This window comes from Periplaneta americana, chromosome 1 (assembly GCF_040183065.1).
Source record: "Periplaneta americana isolate PAMFEO1 chromosome 1, P.americana_PAMFEO1_priV1, whole genome shotgun sequence".
NCBI classification, from domain to species: Eukaryota; Metazoa; Arthropoda; class Insecta; order Blattodea; family Blattidae; genus Periplaneta; species Periplaneta americana.
In genome coordinates, this window is record NC_091117.1 from 56,438,930 (window position 1) to 56,459,694 (window position 20,765).

The 20,765-nt window shown below is 33.0% G+C and overlaps 1 protein-coding gene across 1 annotated transcript in view; it reads right to left on the bottom strand.

The window, feature by feature from the left end:
• Window positions 1-245: 245 nt before the first annotated feature.
• Window positions 246-20,765, bottom strand: part of LOC138696207 (death-associated protein kinase related-like) — a 236,995-nt gene continuing 216,475 nt past the window's right edge. Inside the window, exons 2-7 of the mRNA XM_069820851.1 lie at window positions 16,300-16,512; window positions 14,704-14,842; window positions 9,538-9,664; window positions 8,147-8,195; window positions 5,668-5,847; window positions 246-3,091 (exon numbers count right to left, since the gene is read on the bottom strand). Coding sequence (XP_069676952.1) covers window positions 1,537-3,091; window positions 5,668-5,847; window positions 8,147-8,195; window positions 9,538-9,664; window positions 14,704-14,842; window positions 16,300-16,512 — 2,263 coding nt within the window. The 3' untranslated portion in view covers window positions 246-1,536. The remainder of the gene's footprint in view (window positions 3,092-5,667; window positions 5,848-8,146; window positions 8,196-9,537; window positions 9,665-14,703; window positions 14,843-16,299; window positions 16,513-20,765) is intronic.

Here is a 20,765-nt window from a genome sequence, read left to right on the forward strand (position 1 = left end):
TTCCTTTTTAATAAATTATGATTTCTCAAGTATCAGTAGCTGTACACCTATTTTCACCCTTTCTACTGGGCTGTGAAGTACTTTATCAATCAGGAACTGTATAATTAAGAATGTGTGGTGAGAGTTGTTACATTGTAGTGTGAGTGACTGTGGAATGATCCTTATCCTATTTCAGTCGCATAATATAAAATTATCTTCAGGAGAGGAGTATAAGGGATTTTAATATTTAATGATAGACACCAAAAGAAGTTTAAGAATATTTAATGAAGTTTTGCATTGTTAATTATAATAATGTACAAATCACGTATTGGTACACAATTGTCAATAATTGTGAATCAACATAGATATTAAATACACATACAAAGGAACAAAACATTATATAATGATAAACAGTAGACTACCTACAACATGTACAATGGGTCTCTTGAAAAATACACTACTATGGTGACATGAAATCTTTTGATTCCACATAGCATTGGCACATAAAATATAAAAAAAAAACATACAGTATAAATAGTTTGTCATAGAAATGACTGACACTTAAAGTACATTATATTAAAGTTTCAAAAACTGTTCGTATGAAATTTTATCAAAGTTTTTAAAGATCACTACATCAGCGATTACAAAATATGTGTGTAAGAGTTGTATTTCTTCCAAATAATGCTACTATAAACTGTTAAAAAAATTTTCGTTGGACATTGTAAATTTTTAACAAATTTTTATGAAGCACCATTATACAATGAGCAAATTACTTACAATAATAGCACGTAGGAACTTGTGTCGTGCAAAACTCTCGATGTATATAGAAACAAATATATAATACAATATACACACAATACTCACACAAGGTGGAAATATAATATTTTAATAATTAAGTCTTTTCATAATAAGAGCACTGGAATAATAAGATAATTAAATATTGGTCCAATTTGGAATATAACCACATTTAAATATTGGTCCAATTGACATAATTAACACAAACACAGGCAAACTCTCTCAATATGACTAGCATTTACAGCATGGAATATACAGGACACATCGAAATGGTCTGTTTGATCGAAGTATGTCTTGGTGTAAATGAACTTGGCCGGCACTCAAAAGTCTGTTTGCACATTATGACCTTCTGAGCATAATCAGAGCACACTGTTGATTTGATCTACTGGGAAATAAAATGTCAATCTGGATTCATATTTTTAATATGTACAAAACAACTACACAGCATAAAAACAGAGTAGTAGTAGTTGTAATATCAAACTGCATTAAGTGATATGCCTTGAGTTGAGCGATGAAATAAAACAGCTTCCATCTTCAATATACATGTAACACCAAGTTCGTCATTTAAATAAAACTGTTCAATGTTTTGTACATAAGTGTCACATAATGAACACCATTTTATATAAATAAATTACGAAACGAATGCAAACAGATTTTGGTACATTTGTCTGCCTGTTCTACCAGCTGATAAAATATTTTACAAAGAGACTGTCTTAATACAACAGTAAAAATATTTACATTTTTATCTTTATGTAACGTTAATTACGACTTCGCCCCTTGCACTTGGAGTTTTCTAATTCGTGACTGTACGGACTCACACTTGACTTCGCTGATTCGACTGTATTTTCCAGCTTTTACTTCTCTGATGACCACAATATTTCCATTATGCTCTCTCAGAAAATCGACTTTCCTTGTTGCGGCAGTGTTATCGCTTGAAACGGAAGATGCCAACACCTTATTTAAAACAGATGTATGGGCAGCTTTGGCAAATTGCTTTCGCGTAGTTGTAGTGGTAGTGCTAGTGCTAGTGGTAGTAAAGATGCCTTTCTCTTGAGTCTTTTTCACAGCTGCTTCCTGTTTCTCTCCAGGGACTGAATTGAAACGTGCAAATGCTCTAGAAAATGTTTCGCTATAAGAATACCTCGATGCTCTATCACTCCTTGGAACATTGAGCATTCCTGCGGTATCCCAGACATTGTGGTTCGTTGATGGATATGAAACATAATTCACTGCAGGATAAGGACGTCCATTTATTTTTGAATAACTATACTCTAATAGGGAATCATCTAGCGATATGATGCTTGATCTATCACTTGATGAATCTATGGACATCTCACTAACGGTGTCACTTCCTGAATCACTGCTCGAATGATCCGAATACGAATGGCCATTTTCAGCTGCTACAGTTGCTACCTGTCCATGTATCACAATAGGAGCTGCACCATGACCAACGGTATTCTCATCTTCTGAATCATCGATAATGAAACACCTTCTAAATGTGTACACACAGTCTTTGTTGTTATCCATCACTCTTCTCGAAACGTCGCTTTCAGCCTTTGCAGAAGATACATTCAGGTTCTGTTGTCTTCGCCTTGCTATTGTTTCAGTGCTGTTTGAAGGATGGCTGAATTTGTAGCCACTGGTGCCATTTACAGGCATTGTTTGCATTCCAGTTGCCTTATTCACCGGTCGCTCACTACCATTATTGTTATTTACCTTAGCTGTAACATTTACTGGAGCTGCATTTACATTTTGACTCTTATCTACCCCATTAGTTGTAGCCGACACATTATCTGTTTTCTCACACACATTGTCCGTTTTCTCAACAGTGGGCTTATTGTCAACAACATTATTATTTTTGGTATTACTAAGGTCACTATAACTCTGTGCTAGATGTTCCATATTCTTCATGAAGCGACTTCTACGAGAGAAACTCATTCCCGTTTTCTCAGTTGCCTTTTCCGCTGCTTGAGATGTAGTTACCGATGGTGAAGGTGTAGTCTCAGTGCTGCTCTTGGTGACTGTTGAAGTAACCTCTCTCGGCCTGTGGACACTGATTGTTGTTGAAACTGTTGCAGTGGTTATTGATGATGTTTTGGAAGTACTGGTTGTTTCTTGACTGGAAGCACTTTGGTTAATAATGGTGGTTTCTTGTTTTCTGGACGGGGCAGGTGATGATAACTTTGTTCTGATCTCTTCTACCTTGTTTATTTTGGTATCAGAACATTTAATGGATGCTGGGATAGGTTTCAGACATGGTGATTCGATGTCTGTAAACCATCGATGCTTTAGGCACTCTGTGGCACTCAGTCGCTTGCTGTAAACAAAGAAAAATATTTATATTAACTTCCTGTACATACATGAACAGTCATTTGTGATGATTTCGTAAATATGTTATATAAACAACTTTTCTGTGTTAATAGAAATTTTGATATTCTACCTTAGTTTATGATTAGTTTTAACTTGATATTTGCCATCTTCAAATTACTAGTGAAGTTCTGTACTGATTTCCGGTTTCTTTTTCGTGTCATGAGGGGTGTATTTATGATTGGTACTGTTGTGTCAAATAGTACGTGCGTTTTGAAATTTAGTTGTGTTGAGATGTGTTGTGCATGTATTTTTTATCTCTGGCTTTTCGGTTCAATATGTAGGATTTCTATATTGTTGTAATTGTGGTTGGCGTTGATGTGCTTTGGGTAGTTAAAAGTATTTTGTGATTCAGTTATGGCAATGATGTGATTCTTGTATCATGTTTGAAAATATCTCCCAGTTTGTCCGATGTAGAAGTCATTACAACTATTACATGTTAATTTGTAAACTCTTGTTAGGTTTTATTGGTTTGTCTTGTGTGTTGAGATTGTTTTTGTAGTGTGTTTTTTGTTCTATATGGAATGCTGTATTATCATTTCCTGAGCGAAGATGCAATTTGGTGGTTTTTTTTTTTTTTGTTTATATTCTAAAGATGGCGAATATCAAGCCAAAACTAGTTATTAACTAAAGTAAAATACCATAATAGTTTCTATTAACACAGGAAAGTTATTTATATAACAAATTTACCAAATGATTAGTGATACAAGTATTAAAATTGTGTAATATATTATTTCATTATTCACCCATTCACTGTCCACTACAATAGGCTTATTAACTTGCACTGTAAAACTACAGCTCAAAATGAACTGGTATACCATATTGAGACTTTTTATTTATGAAAATATATAGGCCCACTGGTATATTTACAAATACTGCTTTAACAAAATTTAAAGTTACATAGTGAGTTTCAGTAAAATCTTACACTGTTGTAACAATAACGTGTCCAAATAGAATTTCTAGCACACTCAATTTTCTTTTTACTCGAAAAGAAAAGAAAAAAATCAACATATCCATTTAATTACGATAATTGACCACATGAAAACGTCTGAATAGTGCTGAGTATGTACACGCATGGGGGCACTGCCCCCCCCCCAAACTTGTCTGAATTCTTTTTATTTTATTAACGTTAGAAAACATTGAATTAAAAAGATCTTTTTTGCTTTTATTTATGATTAAGTTTCTGTGCTTAAATGAATGTCTTCAGATCATGTGTCTGGACTACAATATTTATTTTAAATTTTTGAATGTATAAGAATTTCTAGTCCTCATTTGAGGAATGCACGCACTATAATGTTTCTTTTGTAACAGCCTGTACTCATGTGTTAGAAGTCTGCAGGTGTTCAGGCCGCCACTTGGGAAAATATGAATAACATACTACAGAACAATGCAGAAAAAAGAAAAGTGATACCGATATAATGTGCAAACTTAAAGATGAGATTAGATAAAATAATTAGAGTTTACATTTCATATGATAAATTCAAGAAAGCTTAATATAAAAAGTTTCTGTTAGCACTGTTACGTAATTTTATTAATGTACAGTATATGCGTTGACGAATTTTTTGATCGTACAAAATCTTTGTAATTGTTCTTGGCTTATCTGACCTTATCTACACATATTGTTCTTAGACATGTAATATAAACTATTAAACTATTTTATATGAGAGAGAAAAAGAGAGGGATTGTTTTAAATTATGCCCCATTGTAATTTGTAGTGTATCTACAGTTCAAGCCCTATACAATTTGGTCTGAAACATCACAGAGAGGGATGTAACACTGTAAGAAGCATGCCCCCCCCCCCAAAAAAAACCTTTATTAAATGATCATATTCCGATATGTTGTACTGTACCACGGTCAAGCTATAATGGGGGAGGAGGTAAATGGTGTTCCCCATTACCCTGTTATATGGGGATTCTATGGTTTTGCTTTGCCCCCCCACCCCAACCCCCAAGGAAATTATTCTCTCTCCACATACGGCGGAAATTCTAAAAAAAATTTCATATTCTCTCTCCACATATGGCGGAAATTCTAAAAAAATTTAATTTAGAGCGCTGTGTAAAATCGTAAATGAAATTAGAACTATGTTGCATTAATATTTCGGAATTTTGTAACATCCACAAAAACACAATATTTAACTTCTAGCATTAATAATTTATGTGGGACTGTAGCTGTTTTCATGACTATAAAGGATGTGTTTCAAATTAATTTTATGCTTTTTCGGCTATATTTATGCTAGAAAGTGAATGACATATACTTCAACAATAAATCTATTTCTGTAATGTTTTATATTATTTACCAAATGAAAAGAGAATACCTATAATTATCAGAAAATTCTCTACGAGTTTGTTGTACCCATAAATACTTTGTCAAATCAATTTTCGCAATTAAATACAGGAGCAAAGAGCAATATATCTATATAATGGCTAGAGTTAATATATTACACATTTCGCATTTTATTCTTCAAAATATTTCTTCTCAAACTGAAGACATATATAAGCAAATTTCCTAAGCAGTTACTATTCTTACCTTGGTTCCTTGACCATAAGTTTTCGCATGAGGTCCTTAGCATCCTCAGAAACATCCTCGAACAGGTCATCGGGGAAGTCGAGTTTGCATTGGGAGATATTGCAGAAGGTCTCCTGCTTAGTGTCGCCACCAAAAGGAGAGCAACCAGTCAGCAGCACATACAGAAGCACACCAACCGACCTGCAAAGATGAAACAGACGTCCTTCAAATTCCAATACCACTTTTACTGCAAGTGAGTTATTCCACATTCACTGACATAACGCTGAAGTTAAATTCGTGTACAAACTTAAATATCTGTAAAAATGCTAATCCTCTCAAAACCCTATACATTTTTTATGGAATTAACTTACTTTTTAATCGGAAATATAATGAAAATCTCGGCAGGAGAGAGGGTTTATGGCACAAAATTAATACAGTGTGTCACGTACGAGTTGGCACTTTTAAAGGCCTTCACTATGGAACATTTTGTAAGATGGCAGCATTTGACATAGGGACATCTATTTTTTTTTTACCATGAATAATAGATGAAATGGAGTGTCGAATGGTTTGGAATTCATATCAATATTACAGTTGGTTTTCTCAAAGTTTTTGCTGTTTTAAATGGTGGCATATTAGTACTAGGTACCACCACAGTCTAGTATATACAATCACGAAGCTTGAGTTGTTGAGGGTACTAGTAACAATAGACTGTGCCAATACTATTTGGCATTGTCTGTAATGAGGCAATAGTAGCGATCCTAGTGGTTAGCAACTATCTATGAATGCATATTCCCTATGTATCGAGCTTCGTGACTGTATATACTAGACTGTGGTACCACCGAGATTAGAATGTTAATAATTAGTTTCAGTATTGTATGAACATAACACGTTTAACTTAGTCTACACACTTTTGTCTATTATTACAGAAAATATTTTAACATTATCAACAAAATGTAAGTGTAAAGAAATCTCTCTATGCAGTTGCTTAGCACATCAACAAAATGTCAGTCTTTTTCCAATTTCTCTTGGAATTCATTTTTTTGAGCTTTCAGTTACTTGAAAGGTCATATATTGCTGGCATGTCAGAACAGAATCATTAAATTTGCAAGTTACTTTGTCTTTTTACAAAATATTATCTTTCTCTTTTGTGACTTGCATTAAAATTAATTTGTTGTGTACTAGCTAGCATATGAATTAATATCGAGACTCACTGAACTCTATTATACAAAACAAATTAATTTTATAAATGCATTGCTATTTATTGTATATTCCAATGTTAAATAACTAGACACTGACCATATGCAACTGATTACGTGATAAGACCTTGTTTCGGAACATGTATGATAAGACTTTCTTGTGTTAAATTCTAACGTATTCCAAAGTGATACAGTGTTAAAAGTTGTGTAATCAAGATGTATAAGATCTTATTACTGAGACCGAAAAAATACTCGGTAAGCGTACAGTATTAATTACAGCTAGAGGACTTAGTACAAGATTAAATTTGTTACAAAAATTATACTTTAGTGTTGATTTACACTACATACATCAAAATCCACAGTTAATTCCCGAATTACCACGAAAATCGTCTGTAGCTGCATTTAGATTGGCAACAGGCCATGATTGTTTGGCTAAACACCTGCATAGAATTGGAATATATCAGTCCCCTAACTGCCCATTGTGCAACTCAAACCAAGAAATGGATTCGGAACACCTCAAAATCTGTACTTCATTGGCTGGTCATGATAATATCTTTGAAAAATATTGGAGTGCAAGAGGTGAAATGACTTTATTGTCAAACACCTGGCATTAGAAAACAACAACAACAACACTACATACATAGGAATAAGGAAGGCAGGGTTGTTTGTACGAATAATTCGTAAATTATATTTGGCACACAACATACTTTTTTTTTTTTTAATTTCATAAAGAAACCATCTGAAGATAGACGGCTAACAGACTCATGAAAAGATGGCGAACAATTTTTTTTAAAGTACATTAAGAATAAAATTTAAATTTAATTCCCCATTTTAGATACCGTACCTGAATTTAAATTTCATTATTGTTGGACACAAAACTTCAAATTCTTAAATCAAATTGCTGAAAATGTTATCTAAATCTTTGTTTCACTACTGAATATCCTTAAATAGAAACTTGAAAGTGTTGGAGCAGGTTTTAAGATCTAAACCATTAAATATATGATTATAGTTTCGGTTATGATGAAGAAAAAATATCATATTCTTCAAGTCCCAAACACTGCCATTAAAACAGATGCCACAGCAACTGATATTTCGTCATAGGCAGAGAGAAAAAAAGGTCATGATACACTGTGTTTTGTGCATAGATTACGAGGTATATGATTGCGCTAATTTTACAACACGCATTAGAAACATTACCACGTTACTAGCTTTCTCTTGTGTTTAACACACTGAAGTTCAATAACAGTATCAATTTCACTAATTCATGTAAGAAAGGCAGTGAACTGTGAAAGTATCGTACTTACCACATATCTGTGGCCAGACTGATGGGTTCATAGTTCAGCACTTCTGGAGCTGCAACAGAAATAGAAAGTGATTATAACAACCTGCAACCATAACCTACTTATTGTGTAGGAATCAGGGGGAGTAGAATCAGACCTGCTTAGTGAACTGTGGAGATTTTGAACATAGTGTTATGAAAGCATAGTACATGTGCTCACATACTACTCGAATAATTTGAAATAAACTACAAACGTAAGTAACTTACAAACTTAAAAGGTGTACGAAAAAAAAAATACTTTCTCTGTCGTTTCGAAGTATGAAAACAATGTACATATGTAGAAATGAAGCGAAACTGGAATTCAGGAATCTTTCTTACTATTTCATCATATCATCATCATCATCATCATCATCATCATCATCATCATCATCATCATCATTATCATCATCTCAAGAATAGCTTAAACAGCCTTCTGTCCCTTGGTTTGTATGACAGTATTCCTTTACGCAATCTCCTTTCCTCTATTCAGTCAATATATTCTTTTCATTTACGTCTATTCTGTTGTATTTTATCATTTCTTGAAAAGATATTTGGAGATTCTCATGTATTTTCATGTCTTATTATATAAATTGTTGTACAACCACACACATTCCAAAGAATTTTATTTCAATGGCCTGTATTTTATTTTTTCATTTCCTGCCCTCAATCTATGATTCACTGTCATATAACAGCATTGGTACAGAGTAAGTAGTTTATAGAAACGTTAACAGGGTTTCTTATCTATATCCTAAATTTGCAGACTGACAAGTAATTGAAACAAGGACACCTTCATAATCACATAATATTTTGCAAGTGTATAGAAGCGGAACTGCATTTAACAGATAAAAGAGATATATCTAGCTATTCAGTAAAGGTGGAGTTCTTTAAAACGAAACAAGGCGCAATATACCAATAGAATTCGATACATTTAAATACTAACACAGAGAAAAGAAAGGACCAAAACTGATACGCACGTATTTTAAAAATAAAAGCGGAGAGACTAGCCAAAAGATAATTCTAAATTACAAACCAAGACAACATCAAGATGAAGGATTTGCTCTGACAAGATGGAAAGATGAATTTACTTAAATTTAAGTATACAGGTAAGGTAGTGGTGGTAGAGATGACGACGATGACGATGTCAAATTCCTCCAGAACATCTGACCCGCATATATTAAATCTCTTCATGATTTTCTCCTAATATTGTTCTTGAATGATTGTATGATTATGAAATTTTCGTTGTACTTCACACACAGTTTTTTCTTGATGAATGCAATTGACCTTACATTACACAAAACACTGAATTAACTGTCAGAAGTTAACTGCAATTTTAAGTCTACTGAAAAATTACTATCATAAATATGTTCAAATACTCACCAACATAGTCAGGAGTGCCAAGTATGTCTCTGATGTCTGCTCCTTGGCTGATATAGCGTGAGATTCCAAGATCGCACAGTTTCACTTCACCGTGAGGGAACTCACTCATCAGCACCAGATTCTGTGGCTGTAAAAAGAGAAAATTTTAATTTTATTCTCTTCTCTTACTGCAAAGTGACGAGTCTGATAAATCTTTTTGCCTTGCGAATATATTATTATTAATTTACAATTGTTTCAGACTGTAATTTCATACAAGCAAACCAGACTTATTTCATCATTTAAAGAAAAAGTTTTTTTCTTTAATTTTAATGCTAATTCTCCCTGAGAAGAATATTTTCTAAACTTTTTAACAGTTCTTTATAAATGAAAAAGATCTGTTGTGCTATTAGATTTGTCACTGCAAGTACGTTTTTTTTAACATAACGACCAGAACAGCCATATTTAAAAAGTAAAAATTATTTTAATAAGCACAAAAACAGTATTTAAAGGATAACACATTTGTGAAAGCACGAAATACATACACACATCTTTCATATCAGAGCACACAATGCTTCCAATCCATGCTTCAATTAGACAATGCAAGAATCATTAATATGGTACCGGTACGAAATTACCGCTATTATCCGTGTAAGTACATATTTACAGATAATATGAGAAAAAGATTGAAGCTACCTCGAATTTTCGATTTAAGAGGTCATTTGCTGTCCTTTACAGAAGCCCTTGATAGGATCATAAATTTGTATGACGTGACGAATGTTTATTTTCTTAACAAAGCATGTTATAAATATAAAAGATTATTATAAGTTATATTTATTTAGTATTTTATTTCAAAACTTGTATAAATGAGTTTGGTGCTGTTTAAAATGTACCAAGTTCCTTCCAAATTATTAACTTCCATTGGTTTATTAATTTACTGACACTTCATTAACTCGGTGAGTTCACAAAGTAACAAATTTCTTCACTTGTTGAAATTTTTTGCATGGATGCAACTTTTGCTGATTTGAGAATCAACAATTTGATCTAATGCAATGTGGCAGAACACCTGGATCTGACAAGGTATAACAAGTTGCAGCCAAGCACTTAACTGGTTCCTCAGGTACAGGTTCGTCCACAAGTTATACTCCCTGCTATCATTATAATAGTGCTTGTGTGTAAAAGCAATAGACATTGGTTCAGATTCAATAACAATTGATCCATTTTTAATAGCTAAATCTAATTTCACTCTACAGATCTATAACATCTGTTTATAGTATTAACGTCTACAATTCATTATGTACACTTCCATTTTCCAAATTATCAGTTTTTAAATATTATTGGGCAGCTGGGTAGCTCGGTAGAGCAGTTGGCTACGGAATAAAAGATTCGGGGTTTGATCCCGGGTGATTATTGTTATTATTATTATTATTATTATTATTATTATTATTATTATTATTATTATTATTACTTTATTTTTTTTTTTTTTTGGCATTTTGAAAGTTGCAGAAGTAATGCAAAGGAAATATAAAAGACAAATACCGACATTAATACAATATAGGCCTAACTCAGCATAAAAAAATTAATTAAAAAAAAAAAAAGCTAAGTGAAATTGTTACTAGACTCTTACCAAGATTCAGAAATATAAATCTACATATCGATTTCACTGGGCTACAGCAGTATCAGTGCATGTATAAATTGAACATTATACCACAGTCTAGTATATACAGTCACGAACCTTGAGTTGTAAGGGTGTTAGGAACAATAGACTGTGCCGGTACTATTTTGCATTGTCTGTAATGAGGTGATATTAGCGATCCTAGTGGTCAGCAACTATCTATGGATGTATATTTACTACGTACTGAGCTTTGTGACTGTATATACTAGACTGTGATTATACCATCCATCTGGTCTTAAATACAGTAATAAAAAATATTTAATATCCAATATTTATTCAAAGAAGCTTCTCTTGTTAAAAGACTTGCAAACCATGTTCTATTCAGTCTGTACTCGTATTTCAAGTTCTTTCTTTCAAATAAATGTACTGTACAAGATTTTTTTTAAATCTTACACACAGTGCTACTGGAAAAAGATCTTCAAATTACATATTTTATATTCCATAATTAAAATCTTATTCTAACATAAATTACGTCAGTTTTTAAATGGTGATATTGGTTAGAATGTTTATAAAGACGGTGTATCACATTCATCCTGGAACATTCTTCTCAATAAGTGAGTTGCCTAGCTATCAGCCACAACAAATCAAATAATGCATAAGTGAGCTATATGTCAATTTTAATTTGACACAAAACTTCCTCAATTAGCTACACAATTGGACACAGAACATACGATTATTGTTCATAATCTTCCGTGTATTCGTTTATATTTTATTTCCCATTATTTTAACAACAGAAGCCCTTTTATTAGTTACAATATGTTGGTAACCTTCTAAATGAAGCATAGATGAGAATGGAATATATAACAATGGTTTTGTGTGCAGCACGCATTAATGAAAATGAGAAATGTATTTTTATACACCGTTTTTGATGACTAAAACATAAAATCTACTGTATCGTTTATAACGCTTCTTATTCTATAAATTACGCGAAACTATCGGCACTAAGGTCGCTATTGCACGCTAGTTCGTATCATTAGAGAGAGAAAGACCAAATTGATGCTGAACATGGGCTGGGCCTTGTACCGATTCAGAAATGTGGTGTTTGTTATTAGAGGGGGCAGCGGTTATTATGCATCATTTAATTTCTCACGCTTGTTGTGGCTTAGAGTCAACCACCCCTCACACATCCTGAATCATCTGTATACTGCATTCCATGTGCTGCAGCCAGGGAACCAACCAGACATCAATAAATTGAAATCGCTTGTAGATGGTGCAGCTTGTAAGTAACAATTTTCGTTTCAATATATCAATTAATGGTTCCCGTTGCGATACCTCGTACTATTCTTCCGCAATCGTGCATGTTCGCAGATTTTCGAATTATGATACTCTTCAACACATCCAATAAAACTCTGACAAAACGTTTATGACCGTATGAAGGTAACATCTTATTTTTCGTGTACAACTACATCATTTTTCTCGTTCTCTAATTATACTCTAGCCCTGCCATTTGAACGTCATGACCTTCAGCTGATCTTGCGTGTAAAGACAATGACATCATACAACTGTCTGCAAACAATTACTTTTTAAAAGAACAAGACGAAAAAAATCAGTTACTTAGAAGCAAACATTACTTCACTGTTTAAACTTAGAAAAGGTATAAACATTTTTTCATGGTATTTAATTAACGTTTTTGTGTAGTTCATTGCCAGGCTTTTAATAATCATTATTGCTCTCCATCTCAGGGTCGAAAGAAACGACATACATTAATGTAATTTCAATTGCTGTTTTCCCTCTTTAGAACGGTTTTACTTCTATTGTGTTAATTAAAACATTACGTAATATGAATCCGAAGCTGAATACTGGCTTGTAAATGCGTGAATTTGTAATAATTACAACTAAGAAATGAAACGTATTTTTATACATGTAATGAATATTTTATTAAATTTTCTATTTAATTTAATCCGAGTATTAGTACATTATTTTATTTTAGGTTAATCAAAACTCAAACGGTGCGCATTCTGACGTCAAATACTCGTATCATCGGAGACGTACTTCGTTTCTGAGTTCTCTTTGCCAATATTTCAAATGATACACTGTGCTCTCAGTAGTATAAAAAATGTTGGGTTCATGTCCAGGAAGTAATACAGCGCTCGCTGCCCGCTTCGTATGGAGTTGGGGAACTTTAACCTTGCGAACGTGTTTTAAGGACTATCTGAATAAAAGCTTATTATATTAAGTTATTAGCAATCTGAGTACGAAATATTGAAGTGAAACCGTGTATTACTTAAATTAAGCATAATGTCGATATGTGAGCATATCTGCACAAATGATTTAGTTGCGGGTGTATTCTCTTGAGTAGGCATCAGAATTGTTCAATCGAAAAGTAGCGTCTCGTGTGTTTCATTAGTGATGTTATCTCGTGTGTTTTATTAGTGATATCTAATAGAACCCTACTACATGAAATAGTTTACCAGTGATGCCTCGGTGAACTCTCCTGTATGAAAGGGATTAACGTTACTTCATTTGCCTGTTACCCATATCTGCTCCATTTGTTATATACGGGGAAATTAATGGAGGTAAGTGTACGTGCGACTTCTTTATGACAATTCGAAGTATTATGTTGTTTCTTGAGCTGATTTCAGTTGAACTCATATGTATATTACTTTCTAAGTAATTTAATTAAACTACTTAATGTACAAATACCAGCGATGTAATATTTTGTAAGTAATTTTACAACTAATTATGTTAACATTCCCCCCCCCCCCTCCGCCTTCGTTTTCTTCGATCGCAGTATTTAATTGAGAATAAGATAAAAACTTGTATTTTCTATCATACGCAATCATTAATCATATTAATTTAACAGATGGATGGTGTATGCATTTAGTTGGAGCAGAAAAACAAATGACAAACTAAAATAAAAAGCAACTTGTTTTAATAGGATTGCTAGTCACAATATTAATGCATTATAATGTAATCATCGACAGTGAAAGCAGAGGCAGCTCGTAAGTATTATAACCGAACTCTGTTAATAACTCTGAAAGTAGGAGAGCGGGGAGAAGAGTGCAAGGGGAAAGGTAATGTCGGAATGCAGACTTAACAAACAGGAGCAGGCAGAGTTTAATTGGAGTTTTGCGTGAATTACTTGAAATCCGAACATGAACTGATAAATTTGTTATATATATTTTATTTTGTATTTCAACAGCCTAAGTGACTAGTCTTACATCAAAACTTCTAGAGTACAATAAATAACATTGAAGAGTTGAAATGCAAATCTTGACATAATGAAAGTAGGCCTGCTATAATGTTCAATTTCTACAAAAGCGTAATAGAGACTGAAGGCGAAAAATTGTCTTACTTTCGTTTTGGGAAATACGCAGGTGAAAAAGGGCTGCGTAGCTCTAAATACTGCTGGTTTGGGCAACTTGGCCGACCCTGTCAGCTATCATACACCTGAAGATTTGTACATAACGAATTCTACCAAATATTTAAAGATTCTAATAATAAATTACTTGCAATTTAGAGCCGGCATAATCCGAAACGGAAAGGCTACGTAATAAAATGTCAGGTCGTCTTACCTTTATGTCTAGATGTGCCACATTGATGGAATGGAGGTATACGAGACCATCAAGGATCTGACGCATAAGTCGCTTCACTTGTCTCTCCTCAGGCACCTCATCTTTATCCAATAGCATCTGCAGCTCGCCTCCAGAGGCGCTGGAAAGAAACAAGCATAATAATAGTTATTTTGCTTATATATACTGCAGGTTTCAGTAAAGATCTTATCGTGATTTGGGATGGGCAAATTATTTATTCTATGACAATCCACGTTAATTGCAGTGTATTAAACATACAACATGTAAAGTAGTTCAGCTTCCAGCGCTTGCAGGTGGATTTGTAATGGATAAATATGTTGACATTTTTCTCAGTGTACTCTCATTTCTCTCACAATCACTCCATCAGTCCCCGTTGTAGCTGCGTGGTTTAAGGCGTCATGCTTTGGATAGCGTTATGGAATAAGCAATGACTCGAGTACTCATTGGGGAAGGAATTTTCTCAAGCAATTTCGACCATTCCTACAAAGCTAATATGACAGTCTTTTCAATGTTGCCAATTGTTACTAGCTATTACCGAAGCAGATAAAATCAATGCTATGTATTGAAATAACAATTGTTATGGCTGCTTACACTGCCCGCTCAATCAATGCTTATACGCGAGTAAACGCTAGGTGGCAGGTAGTGACTGCAATTTATTTTGGTCATGTTAAGATCATCGGACCTTCTCTTCCACGCCATCAGAAATAAATATAAATAAATACAAAATTTTAGGACAGCAACGAAAAAACAAATTAATAACGTTCATTAAAACAAAAAATAACGTTTACAATTACAGTAACACAAAACAAAAATGATAATGCAAAAACATTAAAAATTTTAAATTTGTATACTATTAAACAAAGCTTATGATCTGTATTAAAATTATTAATCTTAATAACAAAACGAGAAAGGGCAACTAATAATGTAAACAAGAAATGATTAGACAAAGGCTGTAATCGACACATTTAGTAACTTATTAATAATAAATTTCATTAGACAAAAATGCCTTTCTAATTTAATTTTGAATTTCGATAGCGTCCGGCAATCCCTGATGTCACTGGTAGAGAATTCCAAATATGAAGTATTGATACTGCGTAGGAGGGTAAATATAATGGCGTTTTGTGATGGGGGATAGAAAGAAGTGCTTGATTCTGTTTCCGTACTGTTGTTAGAAATTGAAAACATGCTGCTAGGCAAGTAGGAGTAGAAGTATGCAAGAGTTTAAATAGTCAGTGAATGCATGATTCTTCGTTCCTTCAGGCGAACCCACGATAGAAGTTCGAGGGATGGTGTTACATGATCAAATTTGCGTGTATTACAGGTGAATCTTATACACATATTATGAGCATGCTGCAATCTTTTAGCTGGGTTATGAGTTACATTTGGTACATATGCAGAAAAGAACAATGAATGAGATGATTTGGGTAAAGAACATAATATGAAGAGAATAGAGATTATGGTAATAGAAAACAATGTGGCGAGTCCTGCAGCTCAACATTTACTTCGAGTTACATTGTCTTAGCTACGAATTGAAGTCCAGGAAAGACGAGCAAGCCCAAGTATCATGACAATACTCACAGCTCGAGCAATAAAATCATCTCGTGCGCAGATTCGAACACCTGGTGCAGGCGTACGATGCGGGAGGACGAGGCGCAGGCTTCTAGCACTGCCACCTCGTGCAGGATCTCGGGGCGCAGGTCTGCAGAGCGACGGCGCTTCCGCAGGAACTTGGCGGCGAACTGTTGTCCGCTGGATCGGTTCTTGCAGCGTCGCACTGCTGCATACTTGCCCCTGCAAGAAACAAGTTGAATACCTTGTATTAATCTATCAGAGATTTATTAAGTTACCGCTACCGGATGTTCCACACTGCACTTTTACTAGCATTGTATTAGATCCAAATCTACAGAAGACAACTAAGACGTAACCATAGACTACTGGTAATACTGATAATGAAGAATTCTAGCCTACGATCGAAAACTACAGATTTTACTCTCAGAATCAAAATCGGCGTTAGAAAATGAGCAGTTTTTATATATCAATAATAATAATAATAATAATAATAATAATAATAATAATAATAATAATAATTCTTTGGTCGGCGGGAAAAGGCACATGTCAGAAAAGTCGATTTTTCTGTTTTACCCAATCACATAAGTCTAGTATTTTTCTAATTTTTTTTAAATAATAAAATTTATTGTATTTTAAATTGAAAAGGGTCTTACTTTAACCAACATACATGAATTTCATTATTATACTTTTATTCACTTAAGAATTAATTACAAAGAAAATCTCTCCTGAAAAAATTATTTTTTTGACTATGTGCCTTTTCCCGATCAAAGAATTAGTGGTGGGATTTTTTGGTATTAACGATAACTTATACGCGAAATGTTTTAAAAACTTAATTTTATGGATGGAAATTCCAAATCCATTAATGAAAGTCCAAAATTAAGTGAAATATAACTGCGAATTTTCGTGAAAGTGATAGTAATCCACGAAATTACTTCATAATCACGATCTTAAAAAAAAAAAAAAAAAAAAAAAAAAAAAAAAAAAAAAAAAAAAACTTTATGGAAATTTCGCACGAAAATGATTCTTCCAAATAAAACGTGAAAATTTTCTTAGTTATAAAATATACATGAACATTTCTAAATAATATCTTATCTTTTAGCATTACATGCATGTGACAACGATGCAGGCATAGTTTCAGGGACTACGTCCAGGGAGTAGCGCAAGCAGACAAGTGTAATAATTCAATTATGAATTTAATTAATGATGCAAATGATTTTCAGTTAGTTTCAAAGTGTTTGTTTCAATAATAATTTAAAAAAGTTCTTTTATTATTTTTAAGCTTCTTTAAGGTGCGAAATTGCTTGTTTTTTTACGAAACATTTGCCGAAATTAAACCATTTTAATCATCGAAAATAGGGTAAAATAATCACCATACAATCACACCTCTAGTAGTAGTAATAATAATAATAATAATAATAATAATAATAATAATAATAATAATAATAATATTGACTTGAGCAGCGAATGTTGTATTTTTTTTTGCACTGGTAATAATATTCATTAAAAGTTCCAGTTCTTTGTTTTATGATTATTTTAAAATGATTCTCATCAACCGGTGACCTGCGATTATTTGAAATCACACAATCGCCAACTATGAATCCCTTGCCATCTTTGTATTTTTGTGTATTTTCAAGTCTTCGCTCTTTCAAGAAAAGTATATCTAACTCAAATTTATGTGGGATTCCTCTTATATATTAAAATAATTTAATTTGTATTATAATATTGTCTAATTTTCACGTTTAAGTTCTTAACCGCAGATTAATTGTATATTGTATTTAGACAAACTTAAAAATAAAACTTGACGAATTTATATTCATTGCATGTCCCATATTTAAATATTTCTCTTAGTCAACTTATTCCATATATCACGACTGATTGGTTTCCATATTAACTGTACCATATAAGGATTGTACTGATGAGTGATGATGTAAGACCAAAAAATAACCACGAAATCTCTGACGCCTCAACAAAATGGTCCCAGAATTGATGCACAGACTATTTGCAGACCTTTCACCTGTGCGGTCATCAACTCAAACTTCCAGTCCCCTAAAGAATACCATATTTAGTTCTATCACCCTAAGTAGACAACAAATTGAAAGATAATGTCAAACTTCTCCTTTGTTTGCCTTTGTTAGTAGTCCTCAGATGGCATGATTGGCTTTCCCATTCACTGTGCGACCGAATTTGGCCAAAGCTACCACCACAACTATCAGACTTGCCTGTTGAGGACACTCCCTACTTATTGGAAAGCACGCGATGGGGTTCGATATAAAGGATGACAATGTATAGATATCAATAATATAAGACTTCTATAAAATTAGACGCGGTATACAAATATGGTAGCAGTGGTGGATATTCTAAGAAGTGTTGCTCTATTGCTGGGTGAGAAGCTACAAGGTTATGCATTTCTCAACAAATTGACGAAAAATGTGTGGGCGGACAAGGTCAGCACAAGTGGCTAGGAGCGGCATACACGGAAACCTGAATGGGCACTCAAAATAATAAAAAGGAAAGAGTAGTCACACAAAAATAACATAACTTCCTACATTCAGAGGAAAACTTAAAAGAAACATCAGCAGTAACTCACAAATCGAGGTTGGGCATTAAGACGACAAAGAAGTGTTCTTCAATGTAAATTAATTTTGAACGGATGTGAAAACTCGGTTTCGTAGAGATGTTTCAAAACAAGTAGCAGTCTATCTGGGGGGACAACATTAAATACCAACACTTAATCCAAAAGTAGTGAGAAGAAATTCTTGAATGCGGCATATGCAAATCTCAGAGTTCTGACGTCCAATTGGCGCAACTACCATCATTAATGCTCAAGACCAATTGACACATTTATTATCATTAGTAGGGAACGAATTTTTGTGTGCTAAAAAGACATATTTAGGAATTTATAAAACCCAATTTAGGACTTTTAGAAGTTTAAATGAAATTAACAATTAATAATTTCAATTTTCGTCTCTTCTCCTGGCCTAGTTGCCTCTTAAGTGGGGCCTTCTTGAATTTATATACAAAGAACTGCTGCTGACAACGAGTGCTGCTGAACTGAAGACTCGAATTCGGGCAGTGAAAGAGAGAGATTGTTGGTTGATCAGTGAAAGAGAGAGATTGTTGGTTGATCAGTTTCATTTCGCATAACAGGGATGCATTGACGCGAAAACTAATTTGTAAACTCTCACCTATCCTGAATACCTGTGCTAGATGGACTTCTCCAAACCAACTTCGGTTCAGGAAATTAAGTAAAATCTTCTTCCCTCCCCTTTAAAGATCAATATGGAACGAACTTGCCAGACCAGTGTTTGTAAGAGATAGTTTTTTTTTTTTTTTTTTTTTTTTTTTTTTTTTTAAATGGCATTTTTTTCTTTTGCATTTTAGTACCAGTATTCTTATTTAATTATACGTAAAACGCTAAAAAAAGAGCTTTTGAGGTACAAACATAGTTTTTAGGCTGTTATAGGAGTTTATGGTTCATTTAGGTGTTTTAGGTCATATAGAATTTTAATAGGAGGATCCTGTGTACATGAAACGTACAAAGATATATTTGAATAACATATGTTTAGAATGTAACAAACAAAATAGATACAGAACTAGAAACTCGTTCCCAAATCATTAGAAATAAAAGATTTTAGCAACTTAAAATTAAGAACTTAAAAAATTCTAAAAATCAAATTTAGCAATGTATAACATTTTTAATGTTAGAATTTAGCATTTTAGAAAACAAATGTAGCATTTAGAGCATTTTTAATGTTAGAATTTAGCATTTTAAAAGTTAAATGTAGCATTTTATAGCATTTTTAATGTTAGCATTTGGCATTTTAAAAATCAAATTTGGCATTTAATATAATTTTTAATGTTAGAATTTAGCATTTTTAAAAATCAAATTTAGCATTTTATAGCATTTTTAATGTTAGAGTGTAGCATTTTAAAAATCAAATTTAGCATTTTATAGCATATTTAATGTTAGAATGTAGCATTTTGTGACTTTTCGAATTGAATAAATTTTATGCAAAGTTTTGTGGTAGAAATTCATTGCCATCATTGTGCTAACAGGTGCATTTTCTACATTTTCCAGATTAAATTCTTGAAAATAATCAATAAATAAAGGAACATACATTATAAAATTACAGTAAAACGGTGAACATTAAGAAACATTCCAAGAGATACGGATCTGCTAACACAAGAGGCCAATAAGTATTTAAAATCAAATCGGTATTCTATATAAAAATTGTTTTATTTCATTTAAAGGCACTCATTGCAATATTAACATCGACAAAATTTAAACATTACTCTCAGAATCAAAAACACTCGCCTATAGTCAAGATTTTTTTTTTCGCAAATTTCCTAGCATATCGTTAATTAAATGGTTTCGCCAATATAATCAAGAGCTATTAATAATTGGCATTATTATTATTATTATTATTACATTATTAACAATAATTCAATGATGACGAGACACTACAGATTTAACA